General features: G+C 40.8%; 1 protein-coding gene and 1 pseudogene across 12 annotated transcripts in view; one reads left to right on the plus strand and one right to left on the minus strand.

The window, feature by feature from the left end:
• Positions 1 to 9,167: 9,167 nt before the first annotated feature.
• On the plus strand, positions 9,168 to 10,585 carry LOC147458068 (mitochondrial uncoupling protein 4 pseudogene; annotated as a pseudogene).
• A 2,119-nt stretch (positions 10,586 to 12,704) lies between these two features.
• RHL1 (root hair initiation protein root hairless 1 (RHL1)) overlaps positions 12,705 to 16,981 on the minus strand; it is a 119,992-nt gene continuing 115,715 nt past the window's right edge. For 4 of the 12 annotated variants that reach the window (XM_086512820.1, XM_086512816.1, XM_086512822.1 and 1 more), the window contains 4 exons: positions 16,886 to 16,958; positions 16,697 to 16,770; positions 13,393 to 13,431; positions 12,705 to 13,311 (listed from right to left, as the gene is read on the minus strand). In XM_086512820.1, coding sequence (XP_086368946.1) covers positions 13,276 to 13,311; positions 13,393 to 13,431; positions 16,697 to 16,770; positions 16,886 to 16,958 — 222 coding nt within the window. In that variant the 3' untranslated portion in view covers positions 12,705 to 13,275. Of the gene's footprint in view, positions 13,312 to 13,392; positions 13,432 to 16,696; positions 16,771 to 16,885; position 16,981 lie in introns of those variants that run through there. The other 8 variants (XR_015188188.1, XR_015188187.1, XR_015188186.1 and 5 more) reach the window with 7 other exon arrangements.

The following is a 16,981-nucleotide window of genomic DNA, read 5'->3' on the forward strand; positions in this document are numbered from 1 at the left end:
TCCACACTCAGAAGCTATGGTGTTTGTTTGCATGTTGCAATCGGAAGGGTGACTATCGACGACAGCAGTGGACGACAACTTTGACATTGTGTACCATATGCTCCTAGTATGGTCAAGGTCATCCTCAAATGATGCAACCATCCATTATTGTTATTTTATTTTTTTTAAATGAGGGTTGGTTTCCACAACATGTGTGGCTGTTGTGTATGAAGCTTGTTGGGTAGGGTAGTAGAATCCATTCCAATCGTCTCGACAAATGCAAAACTTCTCTTTCAATCATTAAGCTTGGACATGCCACTTCAAATTTTGACATACTTCAAGGCTCGAGCTTCAAGTCTTCCCTTCTTCTTCATAGTCCATTCCTTCTTCTTCTTTTCTTTAGCACTTAACGATAGAAGCTTAATTTTTTTAGTTATTAATCCTCTCTCATAACTTCTTTACCGCTGCAATAGAGTTCTCTATTATTTGTAAAATCATTATACAAGCACTAATACTCTTGCATGGAGTTCTCTATTGTTCTCAAACCTTCCACAACAAGCAATAGTGTCTAATTACATATACAACTAAGAATGATCAGTTAGTAACTTGAGATTGAGGAGGAAGTTCAAGGACATGCAGCATAGCCAAGAGAGAGAAAACAAATTAAGTACAAAATGAAGCGGTACTTATCTTTTATGTATGAAAGTGATGTTGCCTTCCATGGGCATGATTTAAATCCTATATCTTGATGCCTCATCCATATAAGATGTAGAAGCTTATCTTGTGCTCTAATACCATTGCACAAATAGCACACGACTGACAATAAAGTCAACAGGTTTGCATACATGAACAATTGTATACACATAAATATATAGCATGACCGATATGAGAGAGAGAGAGAGCACAAAAGTATGTGCAGGTGCACCTCTTAGAGTGGAGTGTTACACCGGCATGGCGAGAGAGGAGAGAGGATAGGAGAGAATATGGAGACAGGCATTGAACGCAATCTCCCCCCGTGTAAGGGTGAGCATTTTTCTCTTGCACGTACTTATTTATAGATTCCTTGAATGCTTAAAATGACTACAAAGTTTCTACTCGAACATACAATGACCATAGCTCATAAAGAGCACTTTAATAATAAAATATAAAAAAGGTGCTATCTTGTTATGGAATCCATTGACCACTTATGCTTTTGCCACCTGTCAATTGCAATAAATGAATATATTTTCATTTCCATTACAGCAGCACTATTGGTGAGATGATTTGATGCACATTTGACCATTTCACGTTCAAAAAATTCTTTGTCATGAAAATAATCATTTAATGGAGATATCCATGCCAGATTTCATGGCACCTCTTGTGGAGTTGGGTATTTAATTTCTTTATTAAACTACGTGGGTGCCAAAAATTAGAGGCCCCTCTTTACACTTGAGTTCATAGGTGGTATCTATCACTTATTGCATGAACCTTCATAGGGTAGGTTCTCACTAACTTTGTTCAACGGAGCCACATGGCCTTATTGGAAAAAATAACTACGAAACTTATGCTAAAACAAATACCCAAGAATTATTAGTTTTATTTATGATTTCTTCTCCTTAGGTTTGAGAGTTCCAATATACACAACATCAACTCACTTATTAGTGGAAAATAAAAACGGCACAATAATTAACCATTACATGCCAGCAATCTCAATTGTAATGCTAATCGCATACAACAGAAGGGTGCCCAATATCATAACAAAATATCAATAGGAGGCAGAGAAGTTAAAGTGAATTACTAGAAAAAAATATGATTTTGATATCAAGTTTAGGTCGGGGAAGGATAAAATTATCACAGATGCTCTTAGTCATAAGGGTTTTCTCAACACAATTTCAATAGCTAATAATTGTACCCAGAGAAGTTCTGAGAATCAGTTCCCAAGATGAGAAATATGAAAACACTTGTAGTCTACAGTTTGTGGTGATCGAGTAATTTCAAGGCCAGAAGAGAAGCCCTTGAATTATTCTCTTGAATATGGATGTCTCTACTATAGAGGTAGGAGGTCAAACATACCTAAAGATTTCTCTCTAAGGAAGGCTATTATGTATGAAGCACACAATAACCTTACTTTAAGACATCCACGCTATATTAAGATCCTTAACGCTCTTTGAAAAAACTACTTTAGGCTAGGAATGAAAGAGGATGTCCTTTGCTATGTCAAATGGTGTTTGACATGCCAGAGAATCAAGGGTAAGAGGCTTAAGAGTTTCAGGTATATTATATCCTTTAGATATACCTTAGATGGAGAGGGAGTGCATTAGTATGGGATTTATGCTTGGATTGCCTTTTGTCCAAGCTGGATATGATTCAATTGTGTTTGTGGTTCATATTTTGACTAAAGTGGCACATCTAATCCTTGTGGGATCCACTTATATTTCAATACAGCCAACTTAAAACAGATGGTGAGACAGAATGGGTAAATCAAGTCATTGAAAGAGCTCTCAAGAGCCTACTGTAGTAGGAAAACTCGCAGGTGGATTTAGTATCTACATTTAGTGGAATATGCAAATAATTCATATACCCATAGAAGCATCCAATTGAAACCTTTCAAAGCTCTTATGGTTAAGAATGTCTATCTCCATTGATTTTTTCTTAATCCTACAGTAAGAGTAAAAGCTTCAAAGCATGTGCTTCATACCAAAGCTATTGAGAGGGATATCCAACCTACTCAAGATTAGGAATTTCAAGAAGGTGAAAGAGTTCTTTAAGGGTAAAACCTAAGACGAGAAATGTTCCCTTAGGAAGATACAAAAATCTTAGTTATCACTATTGTGGACTTTATGAAATCACAAAGGCCATAAGTGATCAAGATAAAGCATCCATCCCATCTTAAGGTCATGATGTATTTCACATCAGTCTCTTAAAGCCTTATCATGTGCCCAATCCAGATCATATTTTAGATGATGAGCAAGTAATTTTCTTTGCTCAAAATGTCCTTATCACTTCAACCTGATTCTATACTAGAATTTTGAGAAAGAAAGCTAAGAAAAAGGAATTTTTGGTAGCATCTTATATCTTGGAAAGATTACCCTATAGAAGAAGCAACCTGAGAAGACGAGACTACCCTCCTCAAGGATTATCCCAATTTATTTCTAAGATGAGGGCATTTCAAACCCCAAGTTGGGGTGACCCTAAGGTCTCTACGCTTGTAATAAAGATGTATTTTCAATCCTATTGTTTTTTGTATATGCACTGGACGCTTTCATTTGTTAGAAAGAGCTAAATTCGGATATTGTAGGAAACTTAAGGTAAGCATTACGAAGTGTATGAATTTTTTGCATTTATCAAGTCTACGTTCTTGAAAATTCCTCTCAAAATTACATTGTAGTTGAATGCATAAATCTTGTGAAGGGCTAAAATGACTTAAAATTGATGGATGAGACTAGATAAGGGAGTCGCACGGGTGGATAAGAAGTTACATGGGCTTAGAATCTAATTGGTGTAGAAACTCCAACAAAACAAAGTTCCAAATGCCACAATAGTGTCATCAAAACTAAGATCATGCATAGTACATCTGTCATCCACAAACTTTTGACTACAAGACCAATTTTTCAAGTGTAGATACATACAAAAGGCTCTTCTTGATCTCAAGTATTTATAAATCATCCAAAGTGTGAAAAAACTGCCACTTGTAGCAGTAAGCACAATCTCCCCTACTCCCATTACTAGATAAGAAGCATTGTCGGCACACATAACAATATTCTGGTAGGGACAATCTGAAGAGAAAATCATGATGAGATGTAATGTGCTTAGTTGCATCACTATCAAAGTACCACACATAATTCACAGATTTTGCAATACATGCACTATAAACAAATGATTCATATTGAAATTGCATCTTTATTTGCTAGTATATAAGAGCATTGAGAACAAGCATGTGATGCCAAAACATATCAAAATGAAATAATTATGTAATAAATATTATTTAAAAATTCAAGTTTCACTACTCACGTGCATTCCCTACATGCCCTAGAACATTCATATGTACACAAAAGTAAATTTGAAAATAATACAGTGCTCTTGTGTATCATATTTGCATTTAAGGACTCCAACTTTACATAGAATGGTCCTCGATGATGATTCTTGATCCATAGTGTTTCCATAGACTCATATAATTTCTTGTGACACATTGCACATGAGAAAGAAACCCCCTACTACTTGCAAAGTTAATAATCGCAATTAATAAGTTTTGATGTTTTTTTTTTCTTGTTATTTCCATTGGCTCTCCAATGTTATTTAAGCCTTGTGGTCATATTTTGAATTGATCTATCATCTATCTAAGCTATGTTCAAAGGTTAGATCTCTAAACTCAATTAGCAACCTTGGTGATAGTAGGGTGGTCCAAACTTGACTCTAGCCCTGTCCCAAACTATCATAGTATGTTGCATCTACTAAGTTAACTTCTCCCCACTTTTTCAAGATTACAACCACTTTGGACACATTTAGGACACTTTACTGCATCTTTTGAGCCTTCTCTTGGTGCTTTTAGCACCCACATTGATGGTTTAGTGATATTGGTACATCCTTTATATTCTTTTTGGGCTGCCCATGAAGTTTGGTTGAGTTTTGTGGGTTAGTGGGTTCATAATCAAGTGGATAATAAGTGCTTGGGACCAAAGTACATCTGATCCAAATGAGGATTTGACACCACTAGTAGTTTCACATGGTCAACTATGTCAAGAATGTATGGTTTATCACAAATGTGGGTTGCATATGGGGTCAAAATCACCACTTTAGACTTAGGTGTGCACAAATCGTCATTTTAAACCAAACCCAACAAAATTTGTCCAAACTCAACCAGAATGAGCTTCCTAAGGCTTAAATGACTATATATGACTTATGGTAAAGTGAAAATGAGCTTTCCAAGGCTTAAGTGACTATATATGACTTATAATCTCTTCACTCATAAAATTATGATACTCACCCATCAGTCATATCAAACCTTTGAATGTCCAAACAACTTAAGAATCATTGAATTTGGAAATCTTTGATCCGTCTACCATGGATTCTGCAATTGGAAGTTTTTGGAGTTAAAATCGGCTTTTCTTTCAAACTTGATGATTTTTTTTCCATCTGTCAACCCTCCTCTTGTCAAGATCCATCGTGTATGGTTGGATTTTTTTATTTAACACTTATACCCATTTATTTATTATTTTTGACCTTTTATTGAGAAATAAATTCAAAATTCACATCGGATTTTGAAAGGTCTTGTTGCACATACCAATGTATGCATCAATGTCAAACTTGAGTGGAGGTTTTGAGAACTTAGGTCGGGTTTCAATAAGTCGGAGGAAGGGGTTTCATGTCCACGTTGGAGCTGTTCTGCGGACCCACCAAAACATGGGTGCCCTCTCAATAAACAAGCACTATTGGGCACTTTTCAACGTCAATCGTGAAGAGAAAAGGTCGAACGCAAATCACAAGGTCAAAATTGTCGATTGAACCATTACACCATATCCCATTGGATGCATGCGACTCGTTTATTGCCGATGAGATTGTGCCTCCGCTTCATGTGAACAATAAGCAGGGCAGTAGCTTACACACGAGCATTCTTTTGCCGGGCTCGTTTGAACCCGGCCTTAAATGTATGGCTATGTGGAGGTAACCACATCTTTCTTTGTCCGTGTAAGGTACCCCCCACATGGTGGGGGGCAATTTGTAACATGGGGTGATTTTACCAAACCATGCCATGATCACACGTCTCATGGAGATTGTTATTGTTATTTAGAGGGGTGTGTCTGTTGGTGGTGGTGGTGGGGGGGGGGTAGAGCAACTGCACCCATTTGGGTCGTAGTTGGCTCAGTCTCGTGCAGTAACAATTCATAATTCACCATGGGATTCACTAGATTGCCTTGCAATGTGTGAAAGTCCCTTAGATTTTCCCAAAGTATGTTAAGTATCCATCGTTTCCATGTCAAACAGTAATTTCCAGCATGTCAAAAACACCAAAAGAAATGCAAGGAGGAAATGCCATGCATGTCATCTCTCGCCTACCCTATTGAGTTCTTTCTGATGCATGTCATTTCACCCATCTCCCCTGATTGACTCCCCTTTCATCTTCCCCCTTGGGGGAAGATCCAATGTCTCTTGGGGATGCTCTCACGAATGGTCTTATAATATGGAGACCTATAAGCTCTACAGCTCCAATGGCCACCTTTGGGTTACTTTCCCTTGTGCAACTCCCCCATTCGTCCACTTTCTCACATCATGCACGAGCTTCCATGCCTTATATGCAAGCCTTGCACAAAGGTGAATCATCTCAAAAGCTTATCCAAAAATCGGAAAGGTTCAGTCATGTCCAAGGAGTTCCTGCTCAACACATGTATCAACTAGTGCACAGCTTTGTAGTAATGGCACATTCACCCATGCCGTTGATGACATATGCACATGCCATTAAAAACACATAGGAGAGATTCTTGAACCCTCTCTTCAGACTAGAAATTCATCGGTATCCATGTATGAGGTATGCTCCTCAAATGTCTCAGTTTAACATCTGGAATGGACATACATCAACACAATCTTAATGGGTGTGGCTTGCAAAATGTAAGTCCGTCTCAGTCTCCACCTCAAGCAAAAATATCCCTTGTCAGAAATGAAAGTCCTGAGCATAGTCAAGGTCTAGGCCAACATAACCAGTTTCAAAGTGGAGGACCACAAGAGCAACACATAGAGGATTGTCCTTTCTCGGAAGATGTTGAAGTTGTTGAAGCTGTTACTATCAACAGAGTAGACATGGATGCCTAGCACAATCAGCAGATGGACAAAATGGTGATAGGCCTATGCCATGGGCCTAGACCTTCTGTGGAAGTTATAAAGAATTGGGTGGCCTACAATTGGGAGAATAGAAACCTCTTTCCCCAGCAAATTCAATACCTTCCCAACAATTGCTATTTATTTTTCCTTGAGGATGCCAATACGTCCTTGCAGGTCATTACAACGGATTATTGGTTAATAAAAAATACCCCCATTTCCTTTTTCAAATGGTATAAAGGCTTTAATCCTAGAGGTGACAAACCTTCTAGGGCCCTTTTGTGGGTGGATTTTCTAGATCTGCTTGTGGAATTCTACCCGTGGCTTATAAATTTTAGTCAAGGACTACCCTGTTTTGCATAGCAAAAAAATGCCCCTAGAGAAACTTCCCTTCAACCCCAAAAGATCTTTCAACCTACCAACATAAGAAATTCTTCCATAGTCCAAAGAAGGAGATCTCTCAACAATCCCGCTAACTACTTTGATGTTTTATTCAAAATGTACAAGATTCCCCTAACCTACCTATAGAGGATCAAGGATAGCAAACGCCTCCAGATAGTCCTAATGATAAAGCCCGAGGGCTGTGTGATTCAGAGGGTGAAGAAGAATGCATAAAAAGTACTCAATTAAGGTCTCAAAAACCCAGAGAGGATGTTCTTCAATTTGCAAGGGAGCTGGAAGCTAAGGATGCACAAGCAAAGTTGGGCCTACCCATCATGGCACACAAATGCTTCAACAGTGAAATTAGGACTTGGGAGGACCTGCAAGTTAATGGGCATTTGATGACCTCAACCCAAATTACTAACCTAATTGTTGGTTGTCTACTTAAGGTGTTGTGCAGGTTAGAGACTCTAATTCAAATCTTTGTTGGAGGTGTCTATCTGAGGTGTTGTGCAGGTTGGAGGTGTTTGTATGAGGTGTTGTTCAGGTTAGAGACTCTAATTCAATTCAAATCTCTGCTGGGATGCTCCACAGCAAACAATGGACTCTACAAGACTCTGCATGGAAGGCATACAATGACTCGCAAAGTTTGACAAAGCTTTCAAACTGAAGCTCAATGAAAAGTGGAAAGGTAACTAGAACTCCAAGTAGTGGGTGGGAGTATAGATTCAAGTATTTGGAGTTTTAACCATCCCAGTCAAGCATAGCTTCTTGGCCTGGTTAATCTTGCACAAAGGCATATGGTCAGCTCAAAGAGCTCTCAAAGCTAATCTAGGAGATGGCAAGTGCAAAAGGTGTTCATCACCAAAAGATGTCAACCACATTTTCATGAAATGTCCTTCTAACAGATGCAAGTTGAACCTCTTTTATCAATGATGTGTTCTTTTACACCTCCAATAGTTCACTATCAAAAAATTAATTATTTGAGAGTGCATCAAAATGGACATCCCCCTTTGGAATGTATGGACTTAGAGAAATGAGGTTGTATTTTATGACTCGATGTCTAACAACACAGTTCCTTTTTTTACTGCAACTCACAAAATTGGCTTTGTATTGACTCCCCTAGTACCATCCAAAAATCTTCCAGGTGGCAGATTTGGAGACCTCTCTTGTTAAAGCAATATTCCCAAGCCAGAATGTGTATGGCTTTTGCCAGCTTTGATTTGTAACCCCTCTTCCTTTTTTAGTGTTTCCCATATCTCTCCTTTTTTATGGGGTGCCTCTCCCCCTTCCTGTGAGGCACAATTGTAAGTCTCTCCTTTTTTATTGCAAATTTTTGTTCCTTAAAAAAAAGGGGTGCAAGGAATAGAAAAGAAGCATAAAAGGCAATACAAGACAGCTCTCGAAAATGATTTTATGGAGTCTCGACCCGGCTTTGAAGAATTGCCTCTAAATGCTAGGCTAGGAGCCATTCTACATTAATTTTTAGGAAAATTACCAAAATACCCCTCTAATTTGTGAATTTTTTTAAAAATTTTCAAAAATTGCTAAAATACCACCAATATTTTGTCATAAATTCCCAAAATGCCCTTCAAATTTTCCAAAATTCCCAAAATACCCCTAGTTGTGAGATTAAATATCTCCAAAGATTAAAAAAATTTGTGGCTTTTCATAAGAAGATTGATTCTATATATATACAAGATGCTAAAACTAGAATTTGAGTTGGTTATCTAGGCTTTGGAGATGGATTGCTTCATTATTTTTAGAAATAGGTCTTTTTTTTGCGAGGTAATTTGTGACAAATTACATGCTAAGCACTCAATAACGAATCTCAATTGTCAAAAAGGAATAAAGATAAGAACAATCCAACCAAAGTAGATACAAGGGTATTCTAGGAATTTTAGAAAATTTTGAGATGTATTTAGAGAATTTTCACGAATTAGAAGGGCTATTTTGGTAATTTTCCCTTAATTTTTTCACCATTAAGGAACTATTTGGGACCCAAGCGGGATGCAAGGGTTTGAAAATAGACAAGCGTGGAGTGCTCCCATGTCCATGGGACGGCGCTTCATGCCGAGTCTCCTTCCCAGCAGAAAGGGCACCTCTCTCTCTCTCTCTCTCTCTCTCTCTCTCTCTCACACACACACACACACACACACACACACACCCTCGTTGCGCAGTCTTTCGCTTCACAGCTTCAAGCACGCATCGTTGAAGAAAAGCTACTCTCTTGTAATACATACATTGCCTAGATCCACAGATTCTGAAATTGCTGAGCTCTAAAGCAGAAAGAGCAAGTGCAAGTATCCATGGGGTGGAAGGCCTTCCTGGAGGGCGGTGCTGCATCGATCATTGCAGGATGCAGCACCCACCCTCTCGATCTCATCAAAGTAAGAATGCAGCTCCAAGGCGAAGGTGGTGGCGGAGGCATTCCACACACTTCATTCAAACCCTCAGCACCTCGTGTCAGCCCCATCAGCATGGGCATGCGCGTTGTACAACACGAAGGTGTCGCTGCATTGTTCTCCGGTGTATCGGCCACTCTCCTTCGGCAAGCGACGTATTCAACGACACGAATGGGTCTTTATGAGATCATGAAGTCCAATTGGGAGGAGGGCAACCGGCTGGCTCTGCACAAGAAGGTATTGGCAGGCCTCATTGCAGGTGGCATTGGGGCAGCTGTTGGCAATCCTGCCGACATGGCTATGGTTAGGATGCAGGCCGACGGGAGACTACCCATGGAGTCAAGAAGGCATTACAAAAGCGTTGCAGATGCAATCCTTCGCACGGCGCGGGAGGAAGGGCTTGGCACACTCTGGCGTGGTTCATCTCCTACAGTGGTCCGGGCAATGCTTGTCACCGCATCACAACTTGCAACATATGACCATGTGAAGGAGGACATCCTTCATCACCATTGGCTTCATGATGGGTTACTCCTCCATGTGATTGCAAGCTCGGCAGCGGGCATCACTGCCTCTGTGTCATCGAACCCGGTAGACGTGGTGAAGACACGACTTATGAACATGCAAATTGGGGTGGACGGCAAGCCACCATACACCAGCCCTCTTGATTGTGCAATGAAGACGGTCCGCAATGAAGGTATGCTGGCTCTATACAAGGGCCTTATTCCAACCATTTTCCGGCAAGGGCCCTTCACCATTGTCCTCTTTGTGACGCTTGAGAGGATGAGGAAGCTGTTGAGGGACACATCATAAATCCTATGCCTTTGGGATGGTCACACCCAAAGCATTTTTGGCAGAGCTCCTACCCCCTTCATTATTTGGTCACATACACAATTTTGTGGCCTGCACAAATGTGCTTGCCTTCATACAAGGCTACCCCCCCCCCCCCCCCCCCCCCTCCCTCTGTCTCTCTGTGTTATTGCATGCAAATTTAATGTCTTTGTTGAAGCAGTTAAATTCAAAACCTTGGCTTTTGACATCGGAACAGCTTTGCGCTAAATATAGCATGTTTTATGTTCCATAACAATTGTACATAACTACCCCTCCTTTTAAAAAACAAAGGTCCTTCTGGAATTCACTCATATGCATGAGACCTAACAAAAAGTGATCGCCTCCAAGAGAACTGGTCCTTTCGACTGCAAATTTGCTTTTCTGTATTTTGCATACATTCATTGAACAGCACAAGGAAAAGTCCTTGAAGCTCTTTGCGAAAATAATGATGCCATATGACAAAAGTGTGCCATATCTCTTGTTCCTTCTATGTAATAACATGTCCACTTTGTTGTGTAGTAGGGGAGCCAGTTTAGAGACACTTTGATGAAAATGGTATTTTCCAGGATTTTGCAAATCTAGTCACTTTTATCTTTAAAAAGATTGCATACGATTCCTCATGAAAATGGTGAATCCAATAGTTGCAAGACTATTGTTTTCTGGGTTGTATTTTAGTGCTATAAATAGAAAATAATGTTGAGTCTTCTTGAGGCGTTAGACAATCAAGGCCCAATAATGTTACACTTTTCAACAGATCACAATAAGACACATAAACAAGGTTCCAAGCATTCCAAATTTTGACTCTAATTGGGGGTGGGATATGTTTTCCTACTTCAGCATGTCTTTAGGCTAGCTTCTTAGCCCTAGAAACATTTAGAACAGAATGAATGATGTCCACTACCATGATCTAAGCACAGAGCTCTCTGATAAGGATTTTGCAAAAGATGTCATATTGCATGACATCACAATTTGTTGCATTCTTGCAGCGTTTGCAATTCCCACTACATTTCTTTTATGTGTATTTATGGCAATCCTTGTGCTTTCTATTTATACTTGATGAGATATATTGGTGGCTCTTTGGATAAGAGCTTTTATCTACGTGCTATATAGCGATTTGTGTTTCAATTTTAGGTTATGTGCACTGTCCTACACGAGCACCAATTGCACTAAGACCTTTTATTAAATAGTAGACCAAATCTAAAGGATACTTTTCATGCAATTAATTGTCTATTAGATGGTTCATTTCTGTAATACTTGTGAAAGACTCTTAATCTTGCCTTCCACATGAAAATTACTTAAAATGTGTGGAAATTCCTAACAAAATACCCCTGAAATTTTAATTTTTTCCAATACACATTCTACCATTTTTTTACTAAGTTGTTCCAATTTTTGCATATTTTATTTCTTTTGACAATATATTTCTTAGATTTTCTTTTTAAAAACCACCAAGCTTACAAATAGAGGCATGTGTCTAAAAATATGAACCATTTCATCTAGAAAGTCCACCATACCACCTAAAATCTGAGTTCTTCAATTCTTCCGTTGAGAGAGAACCAATCTTCCCACAAAGATTTGCAAAGAAAAAATGTTTGCAAGACTAACAAGGGATACTATTAGAATTTTGAAAAAAAATAAAAAATCCAAGGCCAGTTTGGGATGTTTTAGCGAAATACAAAGATATTTTGGGAATTTTTGAAATTTGCAAGGTTTTTTGGAAATTTCGACAAATTTTAGGGGTATTTTAGTAATTTCCCCAAATACGAAACACCAATTGTCAGGCCATCTATAAAGATTCCAAGACAATGTGCAAAAACATGATCTGCTAATCTTTGCTACCCTGAGATTGTAGGAATAAGGTTCACTTACAATTGGCTAGCTAAATCAATGATCACCTTCAGAAAGACACAACAGAGATGCACCTTATATGGTTTCAAGAAAACAAACTCAAATTAGCCAAACGACGTACACCTTGTGGCTCTTTATAGCCAACCAAACACAATTTAACCAATCCTCATTTCAGACATGACCTGTAAGGACAAGGTTCCTGTGGGCAAGGCCACATGTCAAGCATGCATGGAGGCCTCGAAAGGGTCGCGTGGGCAAGGCCACATATATTCATAGGTAAGGGGTTCTATAGCCTCCATATAGATCCCCTTACCTATGCATGCCTGATATGTGGCCTTGCCCACAAGACCCTTGTCCTCACGTGACCCTTTGAATGCTTAGCAACCCTCGTCTCCGACAAGGCAATTTGAATGCATATTAAAACCAGTAAGATGTACGTATGACTTGTAGCTGCTTACACTCCACTGAAAAAAAAAATTTAATCAACCCTCATCTCTGACAAGACACTTTGAATGCAAAACAACAATTGTTCCAGGTGATTTGAGTCGTCCAGATCATGTATTTTTTTACAGCATTCAGTGTTTAATGTATTTGGCTATGCAGACATCAATAATAGTCTTTTAGTTGAGAGTTCCTGCAAGGACATATGTTGTTCGTGTATAACCTAAAAGAATATACTTTCACACTGACATGTAGACTTCATGTGTAAGTTCTAACTAAAAAAGAATTTGACAGGATTTTTCCATGAGATAGCTACCTACCTAAGTGAATTTACCATAATACTGAAGGACTGTGTGTGTGGGAGGGAGAGAGCAGTGTGGAGTAGAGCTCCTGCAGGTCGCAATCCCTGCAGCTCCTTATTCTCTGTATATTGATAAGAGAATGCAAGGTTAGTAAAAGGGTTAGTGGGCGGCCGGACACGGCCACCACGCACAGTGGCCCTTTAACCCCAACAAATCGGGCTAGCTTTTGTGAAGCGCTTTAGGAGTACCAAAAAGAAGAAATTACTCATCTGCAGGTGCTTTCACAGAAGCCATTCCCAATTCCTTCAACCAAAGTAATCTTCATCGCTATCATCATTTTCCTGACATATCACAAACTTGACAAAGTTAGGCTCTACAGCTTTTTGGACCAGTTACTACAGCAAGGTTAGACAGAAACTAACATCATCTGTATCGGAATCCTCGTCTTCTGTGCCAAAGTTCTAAAATGCAGCACCAACAAACGCACGTCAGAATTTTTTTCCTTAACAGGCAGTATAATGAAGAATCCGACAGCTCAAAAAGAATAAGGGTAACTCCGTAGACGTCGATGAGAAGATTAACCTCATGAAAAAAAAGGAAGAGAAATATTGTACAGTAAGATAACAACCAACGGTCATCATGAAACCATACTAGGTCATCATGGTTAAACCCAATGGAATAACAACCATTGATGTTTGCCAGAAGGCAATTGAGAAATTTTAATAATCCGTTCACCGATAGTGTGGCTGTTCAGCTCTCTGTTTCTCAATATTTGTGTCAGAGCCAGAGTCGATCCTTGATGGTTCTGACCTCGACGGCATTGACAGCTGATGGCAGAGAGATTGCCGTCCTTGCAGTCATTTATCAGCACTCCTTCCAGCTTTTTTTAACCTTTTTAGCACAGGTTGTGGACAGTCTGCTGTGGCATGTCACCAGGCCTTGCACAAGCACTAAAGAGATTTGTATGCTAGCAGCAGAATCTTCAATCTCAAGTTTGACTTCCTGAGCTAATGGAAGAAATAAGGTTTTTTCAAGCGCATTGGCAGCTTCTCATGTTCATAAATTTGAGTTCTCGGAGACAATGGATACATGTCACACAGAGCCGCAGGTGAACAGATGCAAACGAAGTTTATCTATGGCCATCAATTTTCACACTCATCAGATTTCTGATGATCTATAAAACACAAACTGTTATGACCAGTGTTTGGCAAAATACGTGCAACTCAAACACCAATGACATGTCTCATGCCCTTGACGCCAGCACCAATGACATGCCTCATCATTCATGAACTTCACTCAGAAGATTGTTTGGGAGTATCATCATGATTCATCATCTTGAATTACCGGACAAACAGAATAAATGGTGTTCCTTGATGATCTTGATTTCCTCTATCACCGAGGGTTGGAATTCACCTTCCTCTAGGGCTGAGGCCTCTTCTTTAGTGCTTGTGAATCCGCCTTAAGTGCTTGTATCTCTGCGTGCAGGTCCTCTTTCTCCTTCTTCTATTGCGTGCCTTCGTTAAGGAACATTTGAAGAAGGTTGGCCTTCTCCTTCCACCATCCTTCCATCTCTGCTTTCCATTCCTTCATCCCCTTTCCCCTTGTGTTATCTGCTTGTTTGCAAGCATGAAGGTTGCCTTGGTACGGGACTTGCAAACTAGTGAAGCGCTCATGACCTCCATCATAACAACCCCTGCTGCGCAGGCCCTCAGTTTTGCTCGTGTTTAGTAACACTGCTGAATACTAATGGGGTTCTCTTGCTCCAACTCGCACTGGCTAAACAGAATGCGATGGTTGGAAACAGTGGAGCCATGGCTAATGCTGAGGCTGGATAGCTGCAAACTGTTGGAGTTCCACGCGATGGGCTGGCTGGACTGGATGCGCAAGAAGCTGAACAGCTGTCTCATGCCAGAGCTGCTCGGTGAAACTACACGCTGCCTTGCCCAAACCTGCCATGTTGATTGAACCTTACGTTGTTGCCATAACATCAAAACATTTAACGTAAGTTTTTAATTACGTGGCGTGGCTGCCTGCCGTCGACTTGCGCACAAATGTAGGCTATCGTGCAATGCGCAATAGAGTTGCAGCGCGATGGACTGGCTGGGCTGGATGCACAAGGCGCTGAGCTTCTCTCCCGCGCGAGAGAGAGAGAGAGAGAGAGAGAGAGAGATCCACTGAGGTCACATATGACCCATGGGACCAAAGGTACGCATACAAAACTGTTTTTCCTCTCTAGAAGGGGAGGGTGGAAAGTGTCTCCTCTTCACATGGGAGAGGGCGGTGTCCACAACCTATGATGAAGAGGTCTTACCACTAGTAGTCTCTTGAACGGACTTAGTGGTAGTGTCTAACTCCATTTTTACAAGCAAAAGAGAAACTACTAGTTATGTGGTATCATCGGGAGCTGCCTTGGTAGACTGAAAGTTCTAAACGATTGCACGTCTTCGATAGACTTGCCATTTCCCAGTTGCTCTGGCTTCACAAACCTTGGTAAGCTCCTCTCTCTTACATCAAAGTTGCAAAAGAGTCTAAGTCCTCTGCAAACCAAAACTCGGTGTCCTTGAGTTTCTTTGATTGGTACAACATAGTATCACAGGCTACTTTGGACTTGAATGTCATGATTCCATGAGAGCCACCATTTTTGGTGACATGTGACGCTATGGACTGAACCTGTGATGTGTCGAGCATTGTATCCCACTTGAATGTGTCAATATTGTATCCCACTTGACTCTTGGCATTAAACTAGCAAGCTGACGTACTGAAGCGTGGAAATTACGTGTTGTGTACCACTCTCGAGTCCTGCAATCCGCACATTGAGGGATGCAACATCTCCACGTTTAAACTCGCATATCTCCTTGTTGACATGAGCTTGGATCTGAGATGGAAGACTTGCGGTGATCTCTTGAACCTGTGCTTGAACAGTATTTGAGGCCTTTGCCTCCATCCCTACTTCAGCGGTATAATGCTTCTATTCGAGGTTCGTGAGACGTGCTTCAATTGTATCTAGGCGTTGTCGAAGGAAGAGGTTTTCCTCTTGTAACGCCTAGATTTGTGCTTGGAGGGCATCCCAATCCAAGGCTTGTACGTAGGGCGGTTTCTCTGAGATATGCAGCACAGATACAAAAGACTTTCTCCCGGCCGAGATGATGGGGCTGGAAAAGGGTGTAACTGGAGGTATAAGACTAGGCGAGGCTCTGTTCAATTCTGAACTAAGGGAGCCGGCTGCGTAAGTGTGTTCGGCATGGGAACAAGTGCCTGTTCAACCTTGATTTGGTTGCCATGTTATGCAGCTCGCGAGCAGGTTAGAGGGGGTACTGGGTCGAGCGAGGAGGCAGCAACAAGTAGCCCCGGCCTCTGTGGCTGATGGCACCTACTGGAGCACAGCTCGCAGGTCGACGGTGGCAAGCAGGCGGGCAGGGACGCGATGGGGCAGCTGGCAGGCAGGGACGCAATGGGGCAGCTGGCGAGAGAGGAGCTTCGGCCTAGTTCAGGCTTGTCCTGAGGGAGACGGCAAACGCCCACCCACGCGCCCTCATCGCATGAGCAGACCTGCGGGTCTAGGGTTAGGGTTCTCTCGCTTGCGACAGAGCGCGCGCGCGCACGCACGCACGCGCGCACACACACACACACACACACACAGAGAGAGAGAGAGAGAGAGAGAGAGAGAGAGAGAGAGAGAGTTGACTTTCAACTGATTAAATGTACACAAAAACAAGAAGTCCTTACATCTGTAGATGACTTATGTGACCTTGAAACACCCTTTCTCCCTTGTGGGGTAGAAGAATTTGCTGCAGATACACCTATGCAATAATCACACATAATGATAAACATATTAAAATCTTTAAATTGCTATAATAGTGGATAATATAAGTGTCCTGCAGATAATTTTATAAGCTACATCAAGTATTTACTTACCTGCGGCTGATTTTCCCACTTTACTTATCTTTTGCTGCTTTGATTTTTCATCCTTCGTGCCCTTGCCACGCCCCTGGTTTGGCCAGCCCACGACAC

Source organism: Adiantum capillus-veneris, chromosome 5 (genome assembly GCF_014529385.1).
Source record: "Adiantum capillus-veneris isolate H3 chromosome 5, ASM1452938v2, whole genome shotgun sequence".
In the NCBI taxonomy this organism is placed as follows: Eukaryota; Viridiplantae; Streptophyta; class Polypodiopsida; order Polypodiales; family Pteridaceae; genus Adiantum; species Adiantum capillus-veneris.